The 11,582-nt window shown below is 60.6% G+C and overlaps 1 protein-coding gene across 1 annotated transcript; it reads right to left on the bottom strand.

The window, feature by feature from the left end:
* Positions 1–3,007: 3,007 nt before the first annotated feature.
* Positions 3,008–8,110, bottom strand: NMUR1 (neuromedin U receptor 1). Its single transcript, XM_030028387.2, has 4 exons — positions 8,000–8,110; positions 6,984–7,327; positions 5,625–6,521; positions 3,008–4,364 (listed from the first exon to the last, which is right to left on the bottom strand). Exons 3-4 carry the CDS (start codon positions 6,517–6,519, stop codon positions 3,961–3,963), a joined length of 1,299 nt encoding a protein of 432 aa, XP_029884247.1. The 5' UTR covers positions 6,520–6,521; positions 6,984–7,327; positions 8,000–8,110; the 3' UTR covers positions 3,008–3,960.
* Between the last annotated feature and the right edge of the window lie 3,472 nt (positions 8,111–11,582).

Here is an 11,582-nt window from a genome sequence, read left to right as displayed (position 1 = left end):
GGAGCCATCTATCACGGCTCCAAATATGTGAGGCAATCGCTGTAAAACTTGAGTTTGGCTCTGTAAAGGAAAAAAAACCCACCCCATGCCTGTTGCAAACAACCACAGCACAAAAAAAAAAGCCTTACAAGGCTGGGGCAGCCTCATAGATGGATTGCTTTTTAATCCCCAAAGCTACAGTGATAAATCTTTTTACTGGAAGCTCCAGAGATACCGTGTCACTCAGGGCGTGAGGCAGTGCGGGGCAAAAACAGCTTCATGAGCTGCTGGGAGAGAGGGGGTCTCCTGGGAGCGGGGCCGGAGGTGATGGAGGAGGGATGGGTGCTCGCCGTGGGGGTGCTGAATGGGCATGGGGGTGGCAGGAGGGTTCCCCCGGGGCTGGGAGTGGGTGGTTAGGCAGGAACTGGCCGTTGGACGGACACTGCCGTCTATCTGGGAGGACAGATGGACGACTTTTGGGGAACAGCTCTTTGGAAACAAAATGTTTGGAGAGGAGATGGTGGCGTGGAGCCCGACCTGGCCGCGTGCTCCATATTGCAGGGACAGAGAGATGCTTCCCCCAGCTCTGAGCAAAGACTTGGAGCAACAGCATCCGCACACTCCCCCCAGCTCCAGGACCCCCAATGTCCCTCTGCTCTGTCCCTTCCAGACTCCCTTGGGTCCTGAAAGGATCGTTTAGTTGGTGAGAACTCCCAGGCAGTGTTTTGGGATCCTCCTTCCCCCACGGCCATCCTGAAGCGCTGGTCGTCCCCCTGGCCAGTTACACGGGTGGGAGCAGTGGAAGCAACTCGTCCCATCCCTGTCTTCTGCTGCCTCCCCCACCCAGGGCTCTTTGCTTCTATACCACCTCACCAGCAGGAATAACCCCTCTAATTTGTACCGGGAAGGTGGCAGGGGACAAGGCTGACCCCGAGGGCACAGGGCAGTGGGGAGCATCATCCTTGGAGCTAACAGGCTCTGTAATTCCCTTCCTGGGGGCTGCAATGAGCCCGAGGCAGGCAGGAGCTGGCAGCCACTGCCTTCCCAGTGATGGAGAGGTGTAAAACCCTCTCCGTGAAACCATTCTCTCCCAGGAGATCCGTTCCTTTTTTATTAGGTTTCATGCCCTGACTGCAGCTTTTACTAAAATTAATTACGGGGTTAAAGGACTTGCCTGGGAGCCTTTGATTGCAGCATCTCTCTTGAGCCTGGCTGGCATGGGGTACCCAGGGACTTGGGCTTGTCTCCACATGCTGTCGCAAAACCCCGGCCAGGGGAGCAAAGTTTGCCTGCACATCTCCACCCAGGGGGTGCCACCGGCCGTGCTGCAGCTGCGCCTTTGGTGAGCCTTCGGGATGATTTTCAGGGTGATCCCTGGCCCAGCTGTGCATGAGGGGCAGGAGGTGGGGCAGCCCCCCGCATCGCCGCCCAACTCACCGGGGCCTCAGCAGCACATTCCCCTCCTGCATCTCAGAGAGGGGAATTTGGGGTAACTGAGGAGGACGGGGAGTCCCAGATCAGGGGATGGCAGGGCAGCTGGGGACACAAGGCTGGATGAAGGCAAAGCCAATGCCTCACCTTTCTGGCTGCTCTGAACTCCACTTCAGCTCCGCTGAGCCCCAGGACCCCCCAAAAAACCCCAGGGGGGCACACACTGTCCTCTGGCACTGATCAAGGAGCTTGAGCTGGAGCGGCTACAGCTAAACCCTTGCACAGCCTGGCTCCTCACAAGCAGGGGGACAAGTCCTCCTGACTCATGGCATGAGGGACCCCGAAGGTCCATGCAAGTGGCTGTCACTGCGTAATAAAATGCTATTGACTGTCTATTAAAAAGCCATTTTCTGGAGATTTGCGGCTGGGGAAGCGGCCAGGTGAAGTGAGGTGGTGCAATAACAGCCTTCAAGGAGGCATCAGTCACATCCACATGCACAGCAGTGGTGAGGGACCCCACATGGCTGCCAGGGTGTTGTCCCCTGCCAGGACTATCAGTGATGGGAGCTGGAGAGGGAAGGAAATAGATGGTTCTCGATGCCCTTGGCCACGCTGACTTCCTCTGGAGAGAGGCTACAGGCAGCCGGCAGGACCCTGAAGTGCAGCCCCACGCCCACCCTCACCAGCAGCACCCCACAAGGACCGAAGAAGGGCTTTGCCCACAGCAGACACTGCTGTGGGGATGGGGACTGGGGAGGGGAGCCAGCCACACTGCCCCCAAGCCAGGGATTGGGTCGATGTGGGCAGGAGAGAGTTTGCAAGTCCCAAATCCTGCCCATTCTTGTTTGCTAGCCTGGCCGTGGCCCATGTGATGTGCTTAGGAGCGGCTGGAAGCAGAGCAGCAGCAGGCAGAGATGCCCCTGCCAGCGCTCTGCCTGGGGCTTGCTCCTCTGGTATTTCTGCTCGGGTGCCCAGGCAAACCCCGCTGACACATCCATGCTGCCCAGGGGCACGGCTGCGGGATGCTGAGCCAGGGGAACCTTCCCGGCTGGCTGCGGGGAACTGGGGAAGTCATGCGAGGCAAGAGCTCAAGCTGCTCGGACAGCCCCTCAGGTGGCATTTCGGAGCCTCGATATTTCATCCTGTGATAGGACCTGGCGTGTGCCGGGAAGTCAGCGGCATCGATCTCAGACAGTAAATCGATGGGTCCTTCCAGCCTGGGGGAGTGCGACCAGCCAGCCCATGCTCCCTGGCATTTTCGTGACATTTACCAAGCTGCGTGTCTGGGGACAGATTGATCGCCACCGCTTCGAAGGCAACTCCCCCTCTGCAATGGCCCCAGCCCCAGCTCGGCCTCAGCATCCCAGAGGTGCGGAAGGCTGCGTGCATGTCGTTCATCCCTTCCCTGCCATGCCGTGCCCTGAGCCCTCCCAGCCCTGTAGACCCGCCGCAGCAGCAGAGCCCACAGGCAGAGCCGGTGGGACACCCCTGGTGCCCATCACCCTGGCACGTGGCCTGCCCATCACCCCCCAGAAGGGTGGCCCAGGTTCAGTCCTGTGCTGGGAACAGAGCTGGGTCCTGGGGGATGCAACCGGGGCACAAATCAGTCCAACGGCTTTTTTTAATTCTCAGTGAGGCTTGGCCCATGCAGGGCAGGGATGGAGGAGGGCTTCCCGCATTCCCCGGGGGTGCAGGGGGCCACAGCGGGTTGAGGAAGAGGAGGGTGGCACCCAGCAGATGGGTTGGAGGGGGGAGAGTGGGCCATGTTTGTGGGGCACGGGGAAGGTGCAGAGCTGTGCCTCGGCACTGCAGGCAGCCTGGGGCTCCTGTTGTTCTGTATCTCCCCCTGCAAGCTCTGGCTCTGGAGAGAGCAGCCATGCTCCTTCCCTTGCTCTTGGGGGGGCTGGGGTGGGAGGAAGGCTGGGAGCAAGGAGCTGTACCGGCATTCTGCAGCTGGACACCGGCTGGCACCACCGAAGGGATGTGCAAGAAAATCAGGGGCACGTCAGTGCCAGAGAGCCCTGGGGAGATCTCAAGGGAGAAGGCACCCACAGACCCTTTTTTCCCCACACCATCCTGTGCAAACCTCTCCCACCCCCGTGGGTCTCAGCCTGGGTGCAAGCACCTCTCAGGGCACCCATCCAGCACGGAGTCCCAAAACAGCCTGGGGTGCCTCACACGCTCAACACCCACACCCATGGACTCACCCTACTGGGCCGGGAGGGATGGGATGTTTTGGGGGATTGCTGGCACATCCCTGACATAGAAGCCGGCCACCCTCGCACCATGAAGGATGCCCTAGCCTTGGCCAGTCCTGATGCTGAACACAGCGGGTGCAATGCATCCAGGGGACAGCATGGCCACCACCACCGTGTCCCTGGAGCAGCACTGCTGAGAAAACCAGCCTTTGCGTCCCAGCGGGACAGCACAGACAGGTGGGGACCTCTCCATCGCTCCTGCCCCACTCCCCATCACGGGATGGGTGCCACGGTCAGATGGATGCTGGTGGTGAGGAAAGCTGGTCCCAGTCCCCCTGCATCCTCCCACTCTTCAGCAGAGGGATGCTGCGTGGGTGGTGGCCTGGCCCGCCTCCACCTCCTCCAGCTCATACTCCTCAGCATCGGAGAAGGGCAGCCCATTGGCACTGGGCATGGGCTCGCACTCGGTGCTGCGGGTGGTGGCGTGGGTGACGCTGGGCGAGTATTTCCGTGACCACGGCGGGCTGTGGCCAGGGTGGCACATCACCTCCTTGAACATCTCCCGGAAGCGGGTGGACATCAGGTTGTAGAGGATGGGGTTGGCAGCTGAGCTCAGGTAGAAGAAGACGCCTGAGATGATGTGGACGTACTGGAACATGTGGAGCATGTGGCTGGTCCAGGTGGAGATGAAGCTCCAGACGAGGCGGTCAGTGTGGAAGGGGGCCCAGCAGATCCCGAACACCACCACCAGCACAACTGTGGGGAGCCGAGGAGCTGGTGTTACTTGGGGGATAGGGCTCACCCCCTCAGGGACCTCCAGTCCCTGGCGAAGCACTGCTGTTTTGGCTTTAGCCATAGCAAAGAACAGCCAAAACAGCACAGGAGAGAGGGGAAGGGCCCCCCCAGTGCCTTTTTGACTCGCCATGGAGGGGCTGGAGGTCTGGAAGGATCTTCCTCCCTCCATCTCCTGCCAGGGCTGCTCCAGATACTGCTGCACCACGCGCCTCTGCTCCCCATCGGCAGGCGGCTGGCCCTGCCACAGCCCCGCGGCCACACAGCACGGCTGGGGGATGCCCCTGTGGGCATCCAGGCTCTGGGCACCCCGCCACCTTTGCCGGCAAAGTCCAAGGAGTAAGAGCTATTTGCGCCCTCTCCCTGTGCTCTGGTTTGTGTTTTTTTTTATAATCCAGCTCTGCTGATGGAAAGGAAGGGGGGTGATCTATAGGTGGTCCTGGGGTCCCCAGCCTTGCCATACCTGTGACGCTGCATCTCTGTGGCACGCGGGGACAGGTGCCCCCTTGTCCCCCTCCCAGCCCTGGTGCCAGGAGAAGCGGAGTTACCACTTGTCTGGGACGTGGCAGGGAAGCAGCCCTGGCCCTGCCAATGGACTAGGCTGGGCAACCCGCCATCGCTGTGCAGTCACGGGGCTGGGAGCACACGGAGGTCGGCGTGCTGGGGAGAGATGGCTACCCAAGGGCAGCCAGCTCCTGCTGCCAGGAAGGGGGCCAGAGGCTGCAGGGCTGGGGCTGGGGAGGGGGGCCAAGGGTGCAGAGCAGTGGGACAGAGCGATGCTCCAGTCAAGCCTTGGGTCAGTACATCACTGCCCCAGGACAGTCACAGCGGTTGCAGGGCGGGGTAGGAACTGGTCCGTCTGTGGGAAATCCCACCACCACCAATAGCACATGAGGTCTGGGTTGGGGGATGGGGGACAGGTTTCCCCCATGCCATCCCAGCTCCTTTCCCTTTCTCACCCAGCACTTTCCTGGAGGAGGGGAGATCTCGTGTCTGGGAGGGAGCTGGCATGAGCAATCCCCACCACTGGACCAGAGCCATCAGATCTGCCTTTGCCCCAACACCCCACGAGTGAGCCCTGCAGCCTTCCTCCAGGACGACCCAGCCTCAGTGCTCTGGACTGGCCGTGCCTCAGTTTCCCCCCAGCACCCTCCCAACACAGCCTTGGGAGGTAGCCCTGGCTCCGCCCATCCCCAGCGTCGGACTTCCCAGCATTGGACTCACACAGCATCTTTGTGACCTGCCTCCTCTTGACTTTCTTCTGCCGCTGGGGGTTGTGGCAGTCACGGTCGCTGCTGGACTTGGCTCCCAAGGCCTCCAGCATCTTTTCTTTCTTGAGCTGCAGGCCGATGAGCAGGTAGAGGATGCTGATGGTCCCCATGGGCAGGAAGAAGAAGACGACAGTGGTGATCTGGATGATGAGGTTGTAGGTCAAGCGTGGCTTCACCAGGGTGCAGATCTCTGAATCAGGCACCCAGCCTCGGCCGGGCACATAGAGAGGCTGCAGCCCATGGAGGCTGGTGTTAGGGATGGAGCAGACAACCGACAAGACCCAGATGGTGACGATGACCCTCTTGGCATGGTTCCTGGTCACCACGTACTTGGCCTTGAGCGGGTGCACCACGGCGATGTAGCGTTCCACGCTCAGGGCCGTGACGTTGAGGATGGAGGCAAAGCAGACGGCCTCGAAGAGCAGTGTCTTGAAATAGCAGCCGCTGGCGCCCAGCAGGAAGGGGTAGTTGTTCCACATGTCGTACAGCTCCAGCGGCATCCCCAGGAGCAGCACCAGCAGGTCGGACACAGCCAGGCTGAACAGGTAGTAGTTGGTGGGCGTCCTCATGAACCGGTGCCGGAGGATGACGATGCAGGTGAGCGTGTTGCCCACAGCCCCCACCACGAAGATCAGCAGGTAGATGACACAGACAGGGACAAAGAAGTTGGACCGTCGAGGTCCCAGGTACTTATCCCGCAGCTGCTCCTCTGTCAGGTTGGCATCCTTGGGGTCGAAGAAGGTCTCTGGGTGAGTTCTGTTGCAGAGATCAGGGCTGATGGGCTCCACAAGAAAGTCTTGCTGGGGCAGGGGGAACTCGGGGCCGGAGCAGTTGATGTAAGGATTCATGGCTGCAGAGAGATGGGGAGGTTTGCGAGATGCTTTCCCAACCCGTCTGCTGCCCCTGCTCCCTCAGCCCCTCTCCTTATTGGTGTCAGGGTGTCAGGATGCTGCTGATGCAGCTCTGCATCCTTGCACCCATCCTGCCCCAGCCACAGCCTTTCCTTTGGGAAACCACCCAAAATCTCCCCCTAACCTCCCTCCAGGGTTTCCAAGCACTCCTTGCCTCATTTCCCATCCACAAACAACCCTGGCAGCTCCCCAGCCCGCCTTGGCCCTCTCACTCCACCATCGGGGGGGTGCCAGCAGGGCTGTCCCCTCTCCCTGCTCCTGAAGCAGAGCAGGACACAGCCCCAAAGCCAATCCCCAAAATTGATCCCAGCTCCAACTCTACCAGCCGTGCAGAGGGACTGATGGAGTGACAGTAAAACAGCCAGAGGGAAAACTGATTTTCCAACCCAGGAAGGACTTACGGCTTTTGGGGAAGCTCCAGATGAAGGCTGAGATCCCACCAGCCCTGCACCAGAAAGGGTCGGACTGGGGAGGGAGTGTGGGAGGGGATGGAGACTTCACTGCCTTAAGAGGCAGACTAATGAAATCCTGCTGCTGTTGTCCCTCGGAGCTCAGCTCAGAGAAGCTGCCTGCCCTTATCCACCTTCTCCCTCTCGTCCTCTGTCAGTGGAGAGGCTGGCAGGTGAGCCGGGGGGGTGCCGGGCGCTTCCTTTCCCACCGTCGGGCAAACAAAGCCGGTGCTGAGACCCTACCCCTGCCGGGGGCTGGCTCCTCGTTTGCAAAGCAGCACTGCTGAAAAGATGCTCTTCAGAAAGAGAGAGGAAATAACGTTAAAGAAATAAACTCCGTTGACTCTCTAAGAGAGTCCCAGGGGAGGGTGGCGCGGCCGTCTCCAGCTCCACCAGCAGCCTTCGCAATGAAGGGATTTGCCATTTGTGTGGCCTCCGTGGTAAGGCATCGATCAGCCCCGCTGCCATCCTGTCACTGCCAGGCGTGGGGGCCCACGCAGCGCCCAGTTGTCTGGGCTCATCTGGGGGAGATGCAGATGGACCCAGCGGCTTCCTGGGGTCTCCCTGCTTCCAGCTGTGCAACCCCTGGGTCACCCGAATCACCCCCCCCATGGAGCAGGTGGCTCCAGCCGGCTCCCGTCACACTTTGGTGCAAGAAAGTTGCTGTGCTTGCAGCATCCCCCCTTGCTCTGCGCCGGGGTCTGCTCCCTCCCTGCACCCAGTGTCTGTCTGTGTGTCTGTCTGTCTGCGCTCCTGCCTGTCCTCTGCACCGGCACCCGGTCCTGCTGATACCCCCCCCCGCCCCACCGCCGCTCGCAGGGCAACACTCCTGCTCTGTAGCTGTGCACAGACCCACGCACACAGGCATACACACCCACGCATGTATGCACACATGCACAGACATGCACACAGACATGCACCCACCTATGCATGCACGCAGATGCACACACACACACACACACACTCACGCGTTCCTGAGCCCCACGGACGCGTGGCAGGGCGGCGTGTCCCCGCTCCACCCGCGGCTCCTCTCTCCTCCAACACGTACTTTCCCGGTCCGAGCCCAGCCTGGAGCCGGCGGAGCCCACGGGCGCCCACTCCCACTCCCGCCCCCGAGCCCGCATCCCGCGGGCGGCCCCTCCTCGCCTCCCCGGCCCGCCCCGGCCCCGCTCTGCCTGCGGAGGAGAAGCGCTGACGGCTGCGGAGCGCGGCGGGGGCTCCGTGGCTCCGCCACGACCGGGCTTTCCAGCCCGCCCCGGCCCCCCGGGGTGACACCGGGCGGGGGGAGGGGGGGCTGTGCCTGGCCGGGAAGGGGTCGGAGTAAAGGGGGAGGCGGCTGCGCATCGCTCCGCAGCTCTGTGAGACGGCAGAGGGCACGGCCACCCCGCGGGACGGGCAGGCACCCGTGGGTACAGGTACAGGCATCGGTCCCTTCATCCCCTCCGAAGGTGACAGGGCCCGGGGGGACCCAGTCCCCCCCTCTCTGGGGATGACACCTTGAAGGGCTCTGGCATCCCGGGGACCCTCCTCCATTCAGCCTGTCCCAGCGCCATCCTCATCGTGCACAGAGGTGTTTGGCCGAGCCAGGCAGGATGGAGCTGGAAGAGGCTCCGGCAGGGCTGGATTCGAGCAGGTGGGACAGGGAGGTTGGAGAAAGAGCCTGGAGAGACCTGCGGGGAGACGCCTGCCTCCAGGTCTGTGCCCACTCCCACCGAGGCTGAGCCCTGGCACAGCTCGCTGCACCGCTGAGCACTGCACCTGCAGCTGGGCTGTGAGGAGCTGCCTGGATCCAGTGGCCTCCAGCACCAGGACACTGCCCCTGGGGTCCTGCACCCCCAAATTTCCCTCCTGATGCCAGAGCACACAGCAGTCAGGAGCAGCACAGCTCGCTCCTCTTCCCTCCCACGGCCCAAGGGGGAAACTGAGGCACCAAGTTCCCACTGGTACCCTCTTTCCCAGGAGGCTCAGTGCCCACAGGAGCACTCTGCCCCACCGGTGTTGCAGAAGAAAGCAAACAGGGCCTGGCTGCAACCAGAGATGGTTGGCAGCCTGTGGCTGGGCACAAACATCCCCAAGGTCACCAGGCACAGCCTGGCACTGGGGCAGAGCACTGAGCACAGCTCCTGCTCAGGAGCCACCCACGTGGACCACACACCCTGGCACACCACCCCAGAGCACCCTTGGGCTGTGGGGTGCTGGCTGTGGGGGACATGGCACCCCATTTCCCTGCTGGCTGGTGAAATAAAGCCAAAGGAGAGCAGCAGGGGACAGTGCCCAGGGAGAAAGGGGTAGCAGGTGGGGACAATATGCTCAGACCAGCCCAAGTGATCCCCCAAAGCCCTGGAGACATTTTTCCTCCCCAGTTTGATAAGACACAAAGACCCTAAAAGCTTTGAGAGTGCCTGGCCTGGCCTCTGCACACCCTGCCACTCTGCATGGGCTGGCAGCAAAGGCAAAAACGGCCCACAGCCTCCCTGACCCATGGCCTGCTGTGCTGGAGCAATGGATCCATGCCCAGCTCTGTCCCTGCTGGGTGACAGTGATGAGGGGGGGCAGGGAATAAGGCCATGGGGATGCCAATGGAGCCATCACTGTGGCACTGCACACCAGTGCCAGCCCCAAAGGGCCACGTGTCCAGGTCTGTAGTGGAACTCGATGCTTTTGCTCAAAGAAATTTCATAACAGGCGAGGGATCATAGGACAAGACCAGCAAAACTCTGGGCCAGCTTGGTAGCCCTAAGCTGGCCCTGCCCCTGCTCCCAGCAGCAAACTGGCTGCAAACAGAGGGGAGCTGGCAGAGCAAACACACAGAGGGCAGGAAAGGTCCAGGGCTGCCCTGAGATGTGACTTTCTCAGGAAATCATCTCCCACAGCAGAGGAGAGATGCTACTGAAGTCAAAGGGCTGGAGGGTAAATGGGTGTAAACAAGACATTACGCAAGGGAAAAAAACCCAACGAGCTGGAAATAGCATCTGAAACTGGGAGGGAGAAGAGGTGCTGCCTGCTCCTACAGGAGTGACAAAGGCAACGAAACCTCATCCCCTCTGGGGATGGAGACACGCTAAAACACAGGGATCACAGTGCTGGTGACAGCAGGGCAGGACACAGGGAAAGCAGCCAGGCGATGCTGACAGGGATTTGGTAGGGCTGGCTTGGCAGATGCCAGGTGTCCTGGTTTCAGTGGACACCAGGGTGAGCGATGGTGCTGGCACGTTGCAGGCCACAGCACCTGGGTGGCGGAGCCAGAAATGGTAGCTGACAGGCATGGATTTCAGTCCCTGCCTCCGGATGGTGCGCAGGCTGCTTTTTCCCTGGGGGATGCCCAAGGCAGGGCACAGGTCCCTGCTGGTGCAGAGGCAGGTTGTGATATACTGCTGAGGTGTCAGGAGCCTGAGCAAAAGCCCACTTGAGAGATTGCATCAGGGGATGAAGCATTCCTGGAAATCTCTCTCTCATTCTCCATTCTTTCTCTCTCCCTTCCATCCCTCATCTGCCTCCCTTCATTTTCTGGCCACCGTGCTTAGCACACACACACATAGCTGGCTCCCACCACAGTCCCAGCTGCTCCCCAGGCTCTGTGCACTGTGGCACAGCCATCTCCCTCATCCTTGGGGCAGAGGCTGTTGCCTGCATGCGGCGACGATGCCTCCCACCCCTGTCCCATTCCTTACCCCTGCCCGGGCTTTGCTGCAGGGCAGCCCCTGGGGAGCCCCTGGAGTTCTACACCTGCATCCTTGTCCCTGCAGGGACCCTCATGGCTTATTTGTCCTGCACTCCCATGGGGATGAGGGGATGTCTGCTGGGACTGTGGTGTTTGGAGGTTGCTTGTGTTGGGGCAAAGCAATGGAGATACTGCCAAGCTCAAACCAAACTTCGACATCTGTTTCCCTGAAGTCTCCTTTCCTAGCTGAAGACAACAGGCACATGCTAAGTATGGTCTGCAAAGAGCAAAGATCAGACAGAGCTTGGTTCACTCAGAGCTGAACCATGGGTCCACCCACCCCCTTGAAGTTGCCAGATCCTGGCTTCCAGGTGGCAACAGACCTCTCTGTCCCACTTGCCCATGGTCCAGCTCTCCCAGCCGCAGTTTTGCTGGGACACCAGAACCACTGGACCAGGGGTCCTTCTGCCTTTGCTTCCCCTTTTCCTCCACTGTTTGCATCAGCCTGCTGGAGCATCCCCCATAACTGGGGCCTCAACAGCTGCTCCCACCCTACCTGCTGTCTTATCTCTTTGGGAAGAGTTGGTGGCTCTCAGGGACTGCACATCACTTCTTTCCCTCGGCATGTCTGTTTCTTGCTATCCCCCCAAGTCCCGACAGGCCTGACAGTGCTTCAGAGCAATCCATCCTGGTTTTCAATTTTCTGATAAACCAAATAACCAGGAGATGGCAACCACCTTCCACTACTGCTCCCCTGCCACTTAAAGAGGGCAAACTGCACATGGGAGCATGACCCTTCAGCCTATTCCCCTTATCAGGCCCTTTATTACATTAACGCTGCCTGCAGGGGACGGCCAGCAGCACACCAAAACCTGCTCCTCATCACAACA

The sequence above is a fragment of the Aquila chrysaetos genome, chromosome 10 (assembly GCF_900496995.4).
Source record: "Aquila chrysaetos chrysaetos chromosome 10, bAquChr1.4, whole genome shotgun sequence".
NCBI lineage: Eukaryota > Metazoa > Chordata > Aves > Accipitriformes > Accipitridae > Aquila > Aquila chrysaetos.
Note: the sequence above shows the minus strand (reverse complement) of the source record. Positions and strands in the feature narration are given on the sequence as shown.

What these genes read in the sequence shown, in the direction of transcription:
- NMUR1 (XM_030028387.2), bottom strand. Translation starts at nt 6,519, where the DNA reads ATGAATCCTTACATCAACTGCTCCGGCCCCGAGTTCCCCCTGCCCCAG. An exon ending in GCAGGTCACAAAGATGCTGT is followed by an intron (nt 4,365 to 5,624) that starts GTGAGTCCAATG and finishes GGCTCCCCACAG; the next exon opens with TTGTGCTGGTGGTGGTGTTC.